The 19224-nt window shown below is 41.6% G+C and overlaps 1 protein-coding gene across 1 annotated transcript in view; it reads right to left on the bottom strand.

Moving 5' to 3' along the window:
* LOC148844873 (insulin-degrading enzyme-like 1, peroxisomal) overlaps window positions 1-19224 on the bottom strand; it is a 121827-nt gene that overhangs the window by 39310 nt on the left and 63293 nt on the right. Inside the window, exon 15 of the mRNA XM_088954776.1 lies at window positions 6767-6870. Within this exon, the coding sequence (XP_088810902.1) occupies window positions 6767-6870 (104 nt within the window). The remainder of the gene's footprint in view (window positions 1-6766; window positions 6871-19224) is intronic.

The raw sequence follows: 19224 nt of genomic DNA, 5'->3' as shown, positions 1-19224 counted from the left end.
GTGCCAAATCAATATTAGGGGGAAGTTGTCCTTACTGCTACCTACACCATAAATACACTACCATCTAAAGTTCTTGACAACCGAAGCCCAATACAAGTCATTTCTCAATTTTACCCTGATATTCGAGCCTCAAATAATCTCAAACCAAGAAATTTTGGCTGCACTACCTTTGTTTATGTCCATAATAAGGGAAAATTAGACCCACGAGCAATCAGGTGTGTCTTCTTGGGATATTCCCCAACTTAGAAAGGTTATAAATGTTATCATCCAGCCACCAGAAAATTCTACACCTCCATCGATGTCACATTTGAGGAAGGAAAATCTTTTTTCACTCAACCTTATCTTTAGGGGGAGCCCTCATTAATGGAAGATAAGGCCTCAGATCTACTCTCCCTAGATGTATTACCCTCCTCACAGACATTCAATCGTCAAGAATCATATCCCTTTGAGTCACATTCCTTTGAGCCCCACATTCCTGAGTCTCAACAAGAGTCAAACAACCCGACCATTGAACCAAATTCGGACACTGTTAACCCCACGAATGATGTGCATGATAATGTGAGATATATGCAGGTTTACTCTAGGACGAAAAAGCTAGATCCTCAACCTGTGCAAGTCCAAGATTCAACTCCTAATCCTGGAACTGAGGGATGCTTAGATCCTGAACCTACACCTTCACAGTCTGAGTATGAGTATGGCCTACCTACTGCATTGAGAAAAGGAACCAGAGAATGTACCAAACGCCCATTGTACCCTTTAGCCAAATATGTATCATTCCAAAGATTCTCTAAATCCCACAAAAGTTTTCAAGCCAGCCTTAAACACCATTCCAATTTCTAATACTCTAACCGAGGCACTTTCAAATAAGGAGTGGAGAAAAGCCATGAGAGTGGAAATGGAGGCATTAGAAAAAAACAACACATGGGAAGTTGTGGATCTACCAAGAAACAAGAAGACGGTATGTTGTAAATGGGTGTTCACAATTAAGTACAAATCTGATGGGTCATTAGAAAGGTACAAAGCACACCTGGTAGCCAAGGGATATACACAGAGTTATGGGGTAGATTATCAGGAGACTTTTGCCCCAGTAGCTAAAATGAACACAGTAAGGGTGTTACTAATTGGGATTTGCAGCAGTTTGATGTAAAAAATGCATTTCTCCATGGTGATCTAGAAGAGGAGATATACATGGACATTCCACCGGGTTTTGGAGAAGGCATTAAAGTGAACAAAGTTTGTCGGTTGAAGAAAGCACTATACGGCCTCAAACAATCTCCGAGAGCTTGGTTTGGAAGGTTTACGAAGGTAATGCTGAGGAGTACTGGTTACAAGCAAAGTCAAGGTGACCACACATTGTTTATCAAACACACAGCCTCAGGGGGATTTACTGCACTATTAGTCTATGTGGATGATCTAATCGTTACTGGGAATGATAAAAAGGAGAATGAAGCATTGAAAAACTGCCTTGCCAGAGAATTTGAGATAAAAGACTTGGGGAGACTAAAGTATTTTCTCGGAATTGAAGTTGCACATTCTAAACAAGGCATCTTTATCTCTCAACAAAAGTATCTTGTTGATCTTTTGAGAGAAACAGGAAATATGGCATGTAAACCAGCTTCCACGCCTATTGATCCCAATCATAAACTTGGAGAAGCCAACGAGAATGCAAGTGTAAACAAGGAGATGTTCCAAAGACTAGTTGGAAAACTCATTTATCTTGCACATACACGATCGGATATTGCATTATGCTGTAAGTGTAATAAGTCAGTTTATGCATAATCCTAAAGAAGTTCATCTGTAGGCTGCTCATTGAATTCTGCACTATTTGAATGACAATCCAGGAAAAGGAATTTTATTCAAAAGAAATGGAGGATTGACTCTTGAAGCATATACAGATGCCGATTATGCAGGATCTCCAGTAGATAGACGGTCCACTTCTGGTTACTGTACCTTCTTAGGAGGAAACTTAGTCACTTGGAAGAGTAAGAAGCAAAATGTAGTGGCTCGGTCAAGTGCAGAGGCAGAATTCAGGGCTATGGCACAAGGAGTGTGTGAATTACTCTGGTTGAAGATAATTTTAGAAGACCTAAAGATTCCACGAGAAGAGCCTATGAAACTATATCGTGACAAGAAGTCAGCCATCAATATTGCTCACAATCCAGTTCAACATGACAGGACGAAGCACATCGAAATTGACCGACACTTTATAAAAGAGAAACTAGACAGCAAATTGATTTGCACTCCCTATGTGTCTACAAAAGGGCTCAATAGTACTTACTAAAGGGCTCAATAGTACAGACTTTCGGAGAATTATAGCCAAGCTGGGAATGAAGGATCTCTATTCACCAGCTTGAGGGGGAGTGTTGGAAAACGTGAGGTTACTGGTTCAGATCTGAAAATAGAATTGTATATATTCCTAGGATTGTGGAAGGATTGATTTAGAAATTTTTTTCTTTCTATTTTTGTACTTTCTATTTTCTCTTCTTTCTATCTTTTCTTCTTTCCATTTTCTTTTCTTTCTTTCTATTTATTGCAACAACTTACTGTATAAATATGCCCATTGGCAATAGAATGAAACATATCAGTATTCTACCATTCCAAAACAATGATTGACGAGGTGGAGAAAGTGAGGTGGAATGCTATGAATAGCTTTCCAAGGCGAGGCCAGAGTGGCTTTGGTAGATACACATGCATCCCAACCATTTCCCGACCTTCCATGTATGTTGGTTATTACTTCATGCCACAATCTATCCCTTTCCATTGGCCACCTCCAAACCCATTTCCCTAGCAAAGCCCTATTCTTTTTATCCACATTACCAATACCCAATCCTCCTTGTTGAAGATTCCTACACACAACTTCCTATTTAACCATATGCTTCTTTCTTTCATCACCCAATTCCCACAAAAAGTACCTCATAATCTTCTCAATTTTCTTGGCTTCTTTTTGGGGGATTCTAAAAACTAGTAGGAAATAGATTGGTAGGCTAGCAATGTGGATTTAATCAGAGTAATCCTTTCTCCCAAAGATATGTAATTTCTCTACTAAGTTGTCTGTTTCTTTGCACATCTCTCCACTATGGGGTTCTAGAAAATGCTCTCCTTAGGATTTGCACCTAGAGGAAGTCCTAAGTAGGTCAAAGCTCAATTAGCAATAGGACACTAAAATATCTGCAGCAAAGTTTAGTTCCTCTTCTTCCAAATGATTCCTGCTACGCAACTCTTATCAAGGTTGACTTTCAGAATAGAGATAAGCTCAGATATCTTCACCAACTCCTAATTGATTACCAAATTTTGCTCTCCACCCTCACAGAAAATTATAATATCATCAGCAAACTGAAGGTGTGTAATTGGGACCCTATTTCTTCCAACCTCCCACCATTTTATTATAATCTCCCTAAGGCTAAGATCATTCTACTAACCACATCCGTTACTAGAATGAAGAGAAACGATGAGAGATGATCACCTTGCCTCAAGCTCTGATGGCTGGAAAGAAATCTATAACAATCCCATTAACCAAAATGGAATGGTGGCGAGAGTTTACACAACTAGAAACTCATTTGCACCATCTCTCCCCAAACCCACAATTTTTCAAATCCTCCTAGGTCTTTTCAAATCCTCAACAAATTCATTAGAAAATAGAATCTGATCAACTATCTGCCACCCCTGAATAAAAGCCCCTTGATTTTGACTGATTACCCTCAACACATTCATTAGCAAATGGAATTGATCAGCTATCTACCTCCCCTAAATAAAAGCCCCTTGATTTTGACTGATTACAGCTTTGAGGTCTAATTTTAATCTCCACGAGAGAACCTTCGCTAAGATCTTGTAAATGCTGGCTACTAGGTTGATTGGTCTAAAGTCCTTTGGATGACTAGCATCATTTCTCTTTGGTTTAAGAGCTAAAAAGGTTGCATTCACCCCTGGGTTAATTCTATGCTTCTCTGCAAATTCATTGAAAACCTCAACCAAGTCATCTTTCACAATTTTCCAACAATCCTGGTAAAAGGCCATTGTAAAACCATTTGGTCTGTGAGCTTTGGATCTGTCTATTAAGAACATTGCCTTCTAAATTTCCTCTTCTTAAAAATCCATTTTTTTATCAATAACAATAATTTTATTAAAAGAGATATGGAACTTCTTAAAAATCTCTTTCCAACCAATTTGCTAACTCAGTCTCCACATAAGGCCATTCAATTCCTGCCACACTCATTCTCTCATTCAAAGGCTTTCTAAAAGTTGATTTGAAATGGTACACAAAAATCTTATCAATTTCCTCCTGATTGGTTATCTCCTTCCCTCCTATCTCTATGTTGGCCATATAATTCTTCCTCCTCCCATTCGCCAGGACATGAAAGAATTTTGCATTACCATCCCCTTTTTTAATCCACTTGCATCAGCACTTTTGTCTTCAACAAATCTCTTCCCTTAAGAGCACTTCTTTCAACTCTTTCTTAACCCTACATCTTAACACTCTTTCCTCCACAACTAGAGTACCCGGGGCTTCTTTCTCATCTAGCTCCTCTAATTTAGACGAGAGTAATCTTTTGCTTCTCTATTCTTCCAAACTGCTCCCTACTCCATTCCTTAATTCTCTCTCTCAATCTCTTTACCTTTTTGTTAAATCTCACCCCTTTCCGTTCCACTCCTCTTAACTCCTCCTTCCACTAGGCCTCTACATTCCTCACAAAATACGGGTCTCTAACCCACATGTTTCAAACTTAAACGGGGTAGGGCCATTTGCAAAGTTCCTAAATCTAGCTTAATAGGACAGTGATTCGAGGTGACTCTAGGTAAAAATCTAGACACCAAGTTTCCTACATTGATTCCTAAAGTTCATTAAATAGGAATTTGTCTAATTTTGAGCATTGGGGCACTTCCTGGAAATTCAACCACGTGAGTCGGGCTTGCAACAGGGGAACTTCCTTCAGTTCACAAGTCCCCATAAATTCATTTAACCTACTCATACTAGTGGTGACCTACTGGTTGGGGTTGTTTGTTTCATTTGAGAACCTCACCACATTAAAATCCCCTGCCACACACCACACCCCATCCAATAAGCCCCTAATAGCATAGAATTCCTCGCACATTTCATTTCTTTCTTGGTGTCAATTTGGACCGAAAACATTGGTGACAACCCATATAAAACCATCCTTGATGTTTTTTAATTTAATTAATATCGAGAATCTCCCTATCAATTCCACCATTGACTCTACCACATCATCCTTCTACATTGTCAACATTCCCCCTAAGGCCCCACAAGAAGGGCTGAAAGACCATCTAACACCCCTTGAACCCGAAATGCTTCTTATCCACCTTCATTCCATCTCCATCAGTTTTGTTTCTTGTATCAACACAATGTCTGGCTTTTCCCTTCTAAGTAAATCTTTGATAGCTCTCCTTTTCCTTCTCACTCCCAAGTCTTCTTACATTCAAACTGATTATTTCCATAATGTTTGCTCAAATAACAACCCTATTAACCCATTCTTCCCCTAGTTTTTTTTCTCCTCGTTTCACCCCTTCCACTGAACTCAATATCACCTTCAACATACAACCTCAACCTTCCCACTTTTGACTTCTTCCTACTCTTTTCTACTTTACTTCATTCCTGCAATAGACCCTTACCTTATCCACCCCATCTTCTTCCTGGTTGATCCCTGGCTCTAATTCTTCACCACCTTGGACCCCTAGAAGTTGATTTTTCTATAGGCACAAACTGCATACCAGATTAAAAGAATTTACACTGCATCCAGTTCAAGCCCACATGACCAGCCGCCCAGGTCAATCTTCTTTCAACCCAGCCCACCCAAGTTGCACCCCTATATTTTTCTTCAATTTAGTGACAATCAATTTACGTTTAGAGAATCAGACCGGGCATAGAACTGGAGAAGGGAGAGATTCACAGGTCAGAGGTTCAACCGGACTCGAACCATGATGACATGGCATGCACACACACATAGATATATGTACATATGCATACGCACATACATACATACATACATACATACATACATATATATATATATATATATATAGGGTTGAACCTCTGATGACATGGCATGCACACGCACATAGATATATGTACATATGCATATGCATACGCATATACATACATACATACATACATACAAACATACAAACATATATATATATATATATATATATATACATATATATATATATATATATATATATATATTCATTAACACAAGTTAAAAGGTGGACTAGTGGTATTTAAGGAATATATGAAAATAAGTGGTCATGGGTTCAAATCTTGTTAAACACATTTTAAAATTTCAATTGGTTAAAGACCCAAGCGGTTTCAGGAAACTAGGACCGGTTCACGGTTTTCCGATTAAACAGGCTGGTCAGCCAATTTTCATCGTTTTTAGCAAAAGTGGTTATTGGAGTAAGAACAAACTGGATAAGATCCCGGGTCACAAATCAACTAGTTCGACCGACCGGTCCAGTCTGGTTTTCTAAAGACTGCGATTTACAAGTACCAACACCAAACAAAAAAAAATTAAAAATTAAAAAAAAAAACTTAGAAGAAAATGAAAATTTCATCCATTTCTTTTTATTTCATTGTAAATTAACAAAAAAAAACCACTCTTGATACCATGGTGTACGTTCTGTCTCTTAATAATTTCTTATATTCACAAATTATGGAAAGGAGAACAACACAGTGAAGGAGAGAGATTTTAGTTTTTATAGTCAAATAATTTCAGCTCAAATGTAATAATTCTTCAAGCACCATCTTATTTACCTCACATTGTTCGTAGTAAGCTCATTCAATACCATCTGAATGGTGTCTGGATTGAAGTTAGAAGGCAAAGATGAAGCCACTAACCAGTCTTTGGGGGGGTATAACTGCAATGATGATTTTAAACATCAGATTCCCTTTACCACAAGTAACCAAAGCAAAAATTGCAGTACTTGAACCAGTTCTATATCAGTGATTAAATCCTAACATACTTGAATGACATTAAGTGCACATCATAATCATGCAGGGAACATGCATCATTAAGAAAAATAAATGCCCTAGTAAATTTTAAAATAAAATCATCAACCGATAATGGAAAGCCAGTAGTCTTTATGTTGGTCCTGTCAAATTGCACTTGGGTTTGAGTGTGCTTACTACACTAAAAATGGTAATATCTCTTTACATTAGATACATAATGATTATGGCATTGTAGCTTCCAGCATAAACTTGGCAAGGGATTTGATTCCACCTGTCTAAGATCAAGTCAAACGTAATACTGATGGGTATAGTATTAGAAATCCAAGACTGTAGCACATAGGGAAGTCCTCAGAGATTGTTCTGGTTCCTTCATTGCTTTCTATTAGGTCCAATAGGCAAGAATGTTAGGAACCTGCCTAACTCAGGGCTCCTCGAGGGGCCAACCTCCTGAATTCTTGGAAGGAGAGGGGGGAGTCAATGGGATAATCTCCTAAAGAGATTTTCCCCTCAATTTCCTGACGAATCATCTCTCTGAAACATATTGGGAAGACATCATTTTGTTTATCGAGATGAAGTATAGTGGAGGCAGGATGCTGAGAGGGTGAGAGGGAGAAGCAAAGAGAGGGTTGGTGAGAGGGTGAGAGGGTGAGGAACTGAGTTTCATTTTCATCTGTTGCCATTGTCTGAGAGGGTGAGAGGGTAAGAGGGTGAGAGGGTGAGGAACTGAGATGGGAGAATTTGTGGAGGTAGGCCGTTGGAAAAAAGCTTTTAAGGTTGAATCTAAGGAGCTCCTATTTGAGGAACTGAGATTAAATGGTCAGTTGAGCTTGAAAATCAGGGAAGCAAAGAGAGGGATGGTGCTGTTAGAAGGTTTGGGGGTAATTGAAGGGTTCAAGGAGTTTGTGGAAGGTGCAAGTAACAAAGGCAAGCAAAATAGTTGGAAAGAGCTTCTCTCAGAAACTGGAAGAAGGTTTGTTGTAGAATGTAAGAGAAACCTTAAAGGCTATTTTATTTCCTTGACAGAATTTTTTGGCAAGGGTAGAAATCAGATGATCTGCTTCCCAGAAGGAAGGAAGAGTCAGGGCTGGAAGGCAGTTCATGGCGCCTTATGTGAACTATTGCAACACTTGAGTGCTAAAAGAGAAGCAATAGTAAAAAGGAAGATAAGCAGTTCTAGTAGTATGGTGAACAATATCAAGCAAGAGACTCTTTTAGTGATAGCTGGGGCAGGTAAATACAGAATGGGAGCAAACATACAGAGAGGAGATTGGGAAAGTAAACTGATAGTTAGAGCTTCAGCTACCATTCTTGACTGGAGGAAAGTTGCAGATCTGTTAACAGCAAGGTTAAAGTTGAATAGCACATTTATTTTAACACCTTTTGAGAAGGACAAGGCTTTGCTGGATCTGCTTGAGAACAGAGTAGAAGTTGAGGCTTTAAATATCCAATCTAAACTTGGAAACTTCACAGTTTCAAGATGGTGTCCGGGATCAAACTCCAAAGATTTCTTTGTTGAAGATGGAGTGATGGTGCGTCTCTTAGGTCTTCCCTTTCACTTGTGCAAGAAAGAAACTGCTGAACCCATTGCTTTGATGTGTGGAGGATCACTAGGAGGTGCCTTTTGGGGAGACCTTTGTTCAGCTTCCATTTTATTGAATGGAGTAAAACCTGAGGAGATTCCCCGGAAGATAGAGGTGCTAGTTGAAGGGCATTGCTACTCAGTGTGGCTGGCTTCATCCACTGAATCGGTGCTCTGGAAAGAGGCTCGTAGGGAGGGAAATGAGAAGGTTGAAGAAGAAGAGCTGCGTGGCAAGAAAGGGTTGGAGGATTCAAACAATAAAGCACTTTCACTAAAATGGAAAAACAACTGCTGGAGAAACAAAAGGGTAGCATTCAGGGGGTGGGATTTTTGCGTGTTGAAGCAGTGAACAGTCTAGAGGGTGGCAGGTCCTTTGCACAGGTTGTAACCGGCGCCAATTTGACTTGTTTGAACAAGGAGAAGGGGTTGGTACAAGGAAGAACCAAATCAAGACCTGTTAAAAACAAATCGAGCCCAGGGTTGGACGTGCGCGACCTTCTTAAAAGTCACGTGAGCTCGCGGGTGTTTAAGAATGGGCCAAAGCAAAAGCCCATGTGGACTGCTAGTGGTTTTTTTAAAGGCCGAAACAGGTCAGCGGGCCCGACCCAGCTTGTTAAAAAGGCGCATGAGCCTTTAATGAAACACGTGACTGGGGTTTCGACGAAGATAGACAACGGTTACGGTGTATCATCGTCCCCAGTCGCGAGGCAAAGGGGGGAATGCGCGCAGCATCGGAAACCAGAAAAGAAGTGGGCTTTACAGTGGGTCTCCCGACAGTCTGAAGGAGCTTAGCCCCTTGCGAGGCTTCTTAGAGAGGCTGAAGCCAAGTTTCACTAGGGGAAAAACTGAAGAGAAGAAAGAGAAGATTGAAGGTTGGGTGCAGTGCAATGAAGGCGTTGATGAATCGGAGGACCTTTCTGTTGATGGCTCTAGCGTGGGCAATGTAAACGATGAAGGCAGTTGTGCTGGAGGTGACAAAGAAGGGTGGAATATTGTAAGATTATTTCAGGGTGAAGACTGCAATCCGCTTATCTCATTCCCAAGACCACAAAGTGTGCAAGGTTTATCAGAAGGGGAAAACCGGGAGAACCGGAAGCAGAGCAGGAATACACCATCTAGGGGTGAGCCAGGGGTAGAGTGGAAAGATCACCAGGTTGACCAAAGGACAGAAGTACTTCCCAACCAACTCAGGAAGATAAATGTTTACCAACCTCCGGAACAAGAGAGGGAGGGAACAGTCCTTTTCTAGCTTGTCCATCAATCCCAGGTAACCTTGTGATTTCGATTTGTGCTACTAATGTGTCTCCTTTGTCCTTTTCTAGCCCATGAATATGCAGCCGAGCTAGTAGGCAGGCTCTCTGAGGAGGGGGAGAGGGGAAGGAAGGAATGTAGGACGGTGCGGGAAGAAAGGTAATAGGAGTGGAAAAGTGTGGGAAGTCATTGAAAGTGTGTTTAAGGAAGTGGAAGGTGATAGTAAACCCTAGTAGATTCTAGGTTGAAGTAGAGAAGAAAGAAAAGAGAAAGAAGAAGAAGAAGAAGAAGAAGAAGAAAGAAAGGCTCGGCAAGACTAGAAGAGAGTCAAAAATCACTTCCCTTAGCTGACCCACTTGTATTTATTCAAAAACATAGAGTTACAGGAAAGACCATTTTGTCCCTCATAGAAGATGGGACACATAACTTAAACTCAGATACAATAGACCTTTCACTCTCAAGTAGATAATCCATAATGACCAAAATACCCCTGACTCGAGCATTCTAACACTCCCCCTCAAGGTGGAGAGTATATATCATATAGTCCAAACTTGTTACAAATGTAATCTATTCTTCCCCGAGACAAACCCTTTGTGAGGAGATCTGCCCACTGATTTCCTGAGCTCACATGAGATGTGGTTATCACCCCACTTATCACTTTCTCTCTTACAAAGTGACAATCAACCTCAATATGCTTAGTTCTCTCATGAAAGACGGGAATGGAAGAGATGTGAACAGCAGTTTGGTTATCACAGTATAGTTTCATGGGCTTGTCAATTGAGAATCCCATCTCTTGAAGCAAGTTCTTCAGCCATACTAGCTCACATGTGGTGTGGGCCATAGCCCTGTACTCTGCTTCTGACTACTTCTTGCCACCACTGTTTGTTTCTTCCTCTTCCAAGTTACAAAATTGCCACCGAGGAAGGTACAATACCCTGTAGTTGATCTCTTGTTTGATATAGAACCAGCCCAGTCAGCATCTGTGTACCCTACTATCTCAAGAGTTCCTCCACTTTGGTATAACAAACCATGACCTAGAGCACCTTTTAGGTACCTAACAATTCTCATAACAGCTTCCCAGTGAGGAACCCGGGGATGTAGCATAAACTGGCTCACCACACTCACAGCAAATGATATATCTGGTCGAGTAATGGTCAGGTAGTTCAATTTGCCCACCAACCTTCTGTATCTTCCAAGATCATCAAACTCTTCACCCGCATCAACACTCAGCTTGGAATTGAGTTCAATAGGAGTCCCTGCTGGTTTAGCACCTAACAACCCTGTTTCTTCAAATAGATCAAGAACATATTTTCTCTGACATAAGTTGATCCCATGTTTTGACCTCGCAACCTCTATTCCCAGGAAATATTTCAGCTTCCCCAGATCTTTCGTATTGAAGTGATCCTGTAAAAATTTCTTCAACTTGTTGATTCCATTGCTATCACTCCCAGTTATGACAATATCATCCACGTACACGACTAGCAAGATATTCCCATCCTTTGAGTTATAGCTAAACACAGAATGATCAACCTGACATTGTTTCATCCCAAAGGCTTTCATCACTTCACTGAACCAGCCAAACCAAGCACGTGGAGATTGTTTCAGTCCATAAATTGCCTTTTTGAGCCTACACACTTTGCCAGACTCCCCCTGAGCAACAAACCCCGGTGGTTGCTCCAAATACACCTCCTCAACTAGATCACCATGCAGGAAGGCATTTTTTTTGTCAACTTGTACAAGAGGCCAATCATACATAGCAGCTAATGAAATCAGCACCCGAACTGAACCAATCTTAGCCACAGGAGAAAATGTCTCCATATAATCCACACCATACATCTAAGAATAATCCTTGGCCACCAACCTCGCTTTTAATCGCTCCACACTGCCATCAGGAAGATACTTCACTGTGTAGACCCATTTACACCCAACTGTGTGCTTACCGAAAGGAAAAGCGGTGAGTTCCCATGTGTGATTATGTTGTAGAGCAGAGAGTTCTTCTTCCATGGCTTGCCGCCACCCCGGGGAGGCAAGAGCTTCCTGGACAGTCATGGGAATGGGAACAGATGAGAGTAATGATATAAATTTGCAATGAGAAGCAGAAAGGTGAGCAGTAGAAACATAGTGCGAAATGGGGTGAGAAGTACAAGTACATTTACCTTTTAGCAAAGCAATAAGAAGATCAAGATCTAAAGGAGAAGGAGCAGTAGTAGGATCTGTTGACAAGGGCTGAAGTGGAGAAGGGCCCGATGCACTTCTGTGGGTATACACTTGAGTGATTGGCGGCTTCACAGTAGTAACAGACATAGGATGTGCATCTGCAGTAGAAACAGGAGCTACTGGAAGGATGTCCACAACAGGTACAGGAAAGGGAACCACAGAGGGAGAGGAAGAGACCCCAGCATCTGAGAAGAACGGAACTGACTCAAAGAAGGTGACATCAAAGCACACAAACGATTTATGGGATTTTGTGTTACAACACTTATACCCTTTCTGAGTCCTTGAGTAGCAAAGAAAAATACACTTAGTAGCTCGAGCATCTAGTTTGTCTAACCCAAGCCCCAAGTGTTGAACAAAACAAACACAACCAAAGATTCTTAGGGTAAGAGGAAATGGAGATAAAGTGGGAAACAACACGGAAAAAGGGGATTGACTTCCAAGGATTGACATGGGCATCCGATTGATCAGAAAACAGGATGTGAGAACAGCATCACTCCAAAAATGTTCTGGGACATTCATATTACTCATCAAGGATCGAGCAATTTCAAGAAGATATCGATTTTTTCGTTTAGTTACACCGTTCTGTTGTGGGGTGTAGGCACAAGAAGTTTGATGAATGATCCCATGATGTTCTAGGTATTGCTGAAATGGTGAGGAGTTGTATTCTTTGGCATTATCGGAGCAAAGAATTTTAATATGAACACCAAATTGAGTGTGTATTTCAGCATTAAATTTTTGAAAAATAGGGAACAACTCACTACGATCTTTCATAAGATAAATCCATGTCAATCTTGAAAAGTCATCAACAAAGATTACAAAATACTTATACCCACTGTATGACACCACTTTAATTGGACCCCATACATCAGAATGAACTAAAGAGAAAGGACTTGAGACACGACTATCAACTCTTGGACTAAATGAGACTCTATGATGTTTACCCAATTGACATGACTCACAATCTAATGATGAAAGATGACTCAAGGAAGGAACTAGTAACTTCGAGGCCTTGAGAGAAGGATGACCAAGTCTGCAATGCCATTGAAGAGGAGTAAGAGATGACTGAAAAGCTATTGGAGGACCACCACCATCAAGGTAATATAATCCACCTACTTCATGCCCTCCACCAATCTTCCTCCCCATCTTGAGATCCTGAAACACACAAGAAGAAGGGTAGAAGGTTACAGAACAATTAAGAGACTCGGTTAATCTGCTGATAGGAGATGTAGAACCATTAGCAAGTGTAACTGTTTGAGGTGTGGAGGGGTGGGAAAGGGAAGAAAATGCATCGTGAGTCCCAGACATATGGTCCGAGGCCTCGGAGTCAATGATCCAGTGTGAGTCTTTGGAAACTAAGCAAGCCATACTTGAATGGGCAAGTGTAGCGGTGTTCTGCTGAGATGTTTGAATGAACTGCTCATATACTGCACGTGGTACACTCACCATTTCCTTCTCAGAAGCACAAGTAGATGTGGAGGGGATTGGGTCAATTTGCTGACTTTCAGTACTTGTGTCACTACCCTTAGTCCTAGCATGGTTAGCCCAAATGTTGGGTGCACCACGCAAATCATAGCAGAAATTAACTGTGTGCCCCTCTAAACCACAATGTGTACACTTTCTCTGAGTATTACTCCTTCCTCTTCCCGACCTCCCCCTGAGTCTCGACCTCCAGTCCGACCACTAGCCCTACTAAACATGTGACCACCACGGTTGCTTGGGAGTCCACTCCTGACACCACCACTTCTATTTCCACGACCCCCCCCCCCTATAGTCACTACCAAACCAGATTTGACAGAGAGAGAAGAATGTTCTACTGACTCAATGGATGTCCTCTTAAGACGAGCAAAAACTTCTTCAAGGGAGGGAAGAGCAGATCCTCCCAATATTTGTGCTCTGACAGGCTCATACTCAGCCTTCAACCCCACAAGAAACCTTGTCACATCAAGCTGCTCACGTTGCTGTTGTTGGATCTGAACATCTGATGTTAAAGGATGATACACATTGAGCTCATTACGAATGTTCCTCAAACTTGCATAGCACTCTTCTAAGCTTTGACTCCCTTGCTTCAATTTGAAATACTCTTGGTACAACTGATACACCCTAATTGTATTGTCTTGTCCAGAGTACTTCTTAGCATGATCCCAGATTTCCTTAACTGTATCTAGGAACATGAAGTTCACACTAATCTTTGGTTCCATGTTGTTCCAGAGCCATGTCATTATCTGTGCATCTACTTGTTCCCAGTCACTAAAACTAGGGGAATCAGAGGGAGGTTTCTCCTCTCTTACATGTTTTACCTTCCTCTTGGCCTTCAAAACACCTCCACAGATTTTTCCCATGGTACATAATTCTCACCATTCAACTTGAGGGATGTCATTTGAACACTTAGATAGTCTGGAGAAAGCATGACACTTGTTTTGTTATCATTCCCATTTTCAAATGAAGCCATCTTAATTATTTCACCTTCAAATATACAACACAACCTCACACTCTTTCACAAGACTTATCTCACTTATAACACCACCAATTCCAGCTTCTTTAAATACACATTACACACCACACGCTAAGGCTGAAATCACTCAGTCTTCACATCAAACACCTAGGCTGCACACTGTAGAACCATTCACCATCAACACACTAAGACTGAAATCACTCAGTCCTCACATCAAACACTTGGGCTGCACACTGCAGAACTGATTACACACAAGGTATAGGAGATCACTTTTAAATATTATGAAACATAGATACACCAATCATCACAACACAACCACCACCAATCTACTGTTGTTGTGAACTTCAGTAGTCGACAACTCTTCTTCCAACATACAGACGAAGAGAAATGCAGAGGAACACGACTGAGATGCATATCAGTCACACTGAGCACCACCACAACCAACTTTTGAAACAAAAAAAAAAACATTCATAGTCCCTTACTTGGACAAACAACAGTAGTGTTCATACCTGTCCACATTCAGCCCTCTTCGATACTGAATAGAGGGTTTAGTATACCCCTCCAACGACCACCACAGCAACGACCGGAGGCTTCCTCACCTCCAGGTCCACAAAACGACAGCTCCTTTTCAGCCCTTTATTGAACCTCCACTCAGGTCAGTCGAAAAGGAAGAAGATGACTGTGAAAGTTGGCGGCGAACCCAGAAAGAGAACAGCGGCAAAAAAGAAATGAGGATACGACCTTACAACTCTGATACCATGTTAGTAAACCCTAGCATTTTCTAGGTTGAAGTAGAGAAGAAGAAAGAAAAGAGAAAGAAGAAGAAGAAGAAGAAGAAAGAAAGGTTCGGCCAGACTAGAAGAGAGTCAAAAATACCTCCCCTAGCTGACCCACTTGTATTTATTCAAAAACATAGAGTTACAGGAAAGACCATTTTGTCCCTCATAGAAGATGGGACATATAACTTAAACTCAGATACAATAGACCTTTCACTCTCAAGCAAATAATCCAGAATGACCAAAATACCCCTGACTCGAGCATTCTAACAGAAGGAAGTTGATCTGGAAGAGGGAAGGGGAGGAAGGAAGAGAGGGGTTAGTGGAGAGGAGGGAAAGGAATGAGGGTAGAGATGGAGAGGATTACAGGGAGAAAGCAAGGAAGGTGGGAAGTAACTTTAAAGGGAGGAAGGTTGGAGAGGAAAGAACTGAGGTGGGACTAGAGAGGAAGGAATGGCAGGTGGACAGAGATGAAGGGGATTCTGTAGGAAGGGTATGGGTGGTGGAATTGGTGAGGAGGAGACAAAAACATCGAGGTAAAAGGAGAATGAAGGAAAGGGGGAAAGTAGTGGGTAGGTGGCAAGGGGTTTTTAAAAAAGAAGCGGAATGAAGATTCTTAGTTGGAATGTGAGGGGAATTGGGAGAGCGAAGAAGAGAGCAACAATAAAAGAGGTAATAAGACTGTATGACCCAGACATTGTGTTGTTGCAAGATTCTAAGAGAGTGGAGTTTAATGACAAGTGGGCAAGGAGTGTATGGAAAGCCAAGGGGATTAGCTGGGTGGCGGCTCCATCGTGGGGTGCTTCCGGGGGGATTGTAACAATGTGGAAGAGGGATGTGGTTGAAGGTCTGGAGGAGTTGATCGGAAAGTACTCGGTTTCCATGAAGTTTAAGCAGCACGAGGATGATTATATGTGGGTGCTCACAAATGTTTACGAACCGAATGACTACAGAGAGAGAAAGGAGCTGTGGGAGGAACTGGCTGATGTTAGAGGGTTGTGGGATGGTCCTTGGTTCATGGGTGGGGATTTCAATGTGATTAGATTCTCAGAGAGTCCAATAAGGTTAACAAGAGGGTGACAAAAAGCATGAGGAAGTTTAACAGTTTTGTGGATACCTTTGAGCTCAAAGAGATTCCCCAAGCACATAAGGCATTTACATGGACAAATCTCCAATCTAGACCCATTTGCTCTAAGCTGGATAGATTCTGTTCTCTTTGGATTGGGAAGAACATTGGGGAACCTTGGCTTCTAGAGTTCTCCCAAGGGTTACCTCGAATCACTAGCCCATAGTGTTATCTAAGGAGGAAAGAAGGTGTGAAGGTCCTGTCCCCTTTAGATTTGAAAATATGTGGTTACTTCATTCAGGGTTTCCTAACAAAGTGAGGGAGTGGTGGCATGAGTGCAACCCGCTGGTGAAGTGGGAGGGGATGAGATTCCATAAGAAACTACAATTCTTGAAAGCAAGAATCAAGGAGTGGAATTTAATGGAGTTCGGGAGGATAGAAGAAAGAAAGGGAGACTTGATGAAGAAGATTGAAAGCCTTGACTTTAAAGAAGAAAGGGGAGAATTTGGAGAGGAATACAATGACCTCAGGAGAAAATTGAGAAGACAGTTAGAGGACTGCCTGCACAAGGAGGAAATTAGCTGGAGGCAAAAATCTCAGTGTAAATGGTTGCAAGAGGGAGATAGAAACACTAGGTATTTCCACTCTCTAGCAGATGGCAGGAGAAGGAAGAACTTTATCTCCAAATTGGAAGTAGATGGAATTGAGTTAGTACAACAAGAGGAGATTGCCAAGGCCTGTGTGGAGCACTTCAAATCTATTCTAAGAAGGCCTGTGAGTAGAAGGGTGTGGGTAGAAGGTTTGGATTGGCCAGATGTAGGGGTGGAGAACAGGAGAATGATGGAAAGAAGCTTTAATCTAGAAGAGATCAAGGAGGTTGTGTTTTCTATGGATAGAACAAAAGCTCTAGGGCTGGATGGGTTTACAATGACTTTTTATCAGGATTGTTGGGATATCTTGAAAGATGATCTCTTGCGGGTGTTTGAGGAGTTTTTCAGGAGAGGAATTGTCAATCCGGGTGTGAACTCTACATTTATAGCCTTAATTCCAAAAAAGAAAGATGCATCCCACCCAAAAGATTTTAGGCCAATAAGCTTGGTTAATAGCTTGTATAAGATCGTTGCAAAAGTGTTGTCTTTGAGGCTAAAGAAGGTACTGCCAGATATCATTGCACACTATCAAGGAGCTTTTGTGAGTGGAAGACAAATTACATATTAGATTTTAATTGCTAATGAGAGTGTGGAGAACTTTAAGAGGGATAAGAAAAAGGGAGTGGTCTGTAAACTGGACTTGGAAAAGGCTTATGACTTGGTGGACTAGGAGTTCTTGAGGAAAGTCTTAACTAAATTCGGGTTTGGGGCTAGATGGTGTAAGTGGATCATGGGTTGTGTCCGGAATTGTCATTATTCAGTGCTAGTGAATGGGACAGTGGTAGATTTCTTTCCAGCCAGTAGGGGTATAAGACAAGGAGACCCCCATTCTCCTTTCTTGTTCATTTTAATTGCGGAGGTTTTGGGGAAACTGATTCACAGAGCAGATTCTAGGGGGCTCATTAGAGGCTGGAGGGTTGGGAGGGTGGAAACCCCCCTCACTCACTTACAGTTTGCTGATGACACGATTATGTTTTGTGAAGGCGGTGATGTGAGGTTTATTAGGAACTTAAAGTCGGTGATACTACTATTTGAGCAAATGTCCAATTTGAAGGTTAACCTTGGGAAAAGCTATGTAGGGGGGGTGAATTTGGAGGAGGGAGAGATCAGGGAGAGTGTTGAAGGGCTGGGATGTGAAGTTTTGGGGTGGCCTTTGAACTACTTAGGATTACCATTAGGTGATAATCCCAAGAGAGAGAGTTTCTAGAACCCGGTGATGGAAAGGTTTGAAAAAAGATTGGTATCCTGGAAAAAGAACTATATCTCTCTTGGTGGGAGAATTACACTAATTAAGGCCACGCTTGCTAACTTACCCATCTTTTTCATGTCGGTGTTTAAAATCCCAGTGAAGATTGCTAATAGATTAAGAAGATAATGAGAGATTTCCTGTGGGAGCTGGGAGAGGAGAAGAGGGGTCATAGAATTAGCTGGGAAATAGTGTGTAGGAGTAAGTTGTGTGGTGGTTTGGGGCTTGGGAGTATTAGGAGAAGGAATATGACTCTGTTGGGGAAGTGGTTGTGGAGGTTTCCTATGGAGAAGGAGAAGCTATGGGCTAGAATAGTGGCAAGTATACATGGGCTGGAGCACAATGGATGGGACGCTGGAATCAGAGCTAGGATCACAAGCAATTCTCCTTCGAAAGCCATTCATAACCTACTACCAGTCTTCTTCCCTAATATCAGGTATGACTTGAATTCCGATAACTCCATAAAATTTTGAGAACAAACCTGGGTGGGGAGTGCCCCTCTAAAGAATCAGTTTCCGTCTTTGTATGCTCTTTCTGATTTGAAAAATGAGCTGATCTCGTCTTTCACCACCCCGTCCTCTTCCGCTTATGGCATTGGGTGGAACTTGGGTCTAAGAAGGGATTTGAGGGACTCAAACTTCGACTGTATTTCGAGCCTTTTTGCACTTCTTGATAACGTTGTCTTAGACCCCACTAGGGCGGATTCTGGAATTTGGACACCTACCCCCAAAGACATTTTCTCGTGCTTCGTTCTTCAAAGTCTTAAGTCAGTCCACCAATCCTACCTTGTCCCCTTTCCATGTTGGTGAGGTTTGATGTAGAGCTATACCTCCTAGGGTTGGTAGTTTTTGTTGGGAAGCCTATCTGGAAAGAATCAACACTGGTGATCTACTCCAAAAGAAGAGACCCAATACTTGCTTGTCACCTCAGTGGTGTGTTCTATGTAAAGCATATGGGGAGACTGGTTTTCACCTAATGGTGTCTTGCCACTTCGCGAGGTCATTGTGGGATTGGGCTTTCTCCTTA

This window comes from Nelumbo lutea, chromosome 7 (assembly GCF_056320005.1).
Source record: "Nelumbo lutea isolate HS-2025 chromosome 7, American lotus-T2T, whole genome shotgun sequence".
Classification (NCBI taxonomy): domain Eukaryota; kingdom Viridiplantae; phylum Streptophyta; class Magnoliopsida; order Proteales; family Nelumbonaceae; genus Nelumbo; species Nelumbo lutea.
Note: the sequence above shows the minus strand (reverse complement) of the source record. Positions and strands in the feature narration are given on the sequence as shown.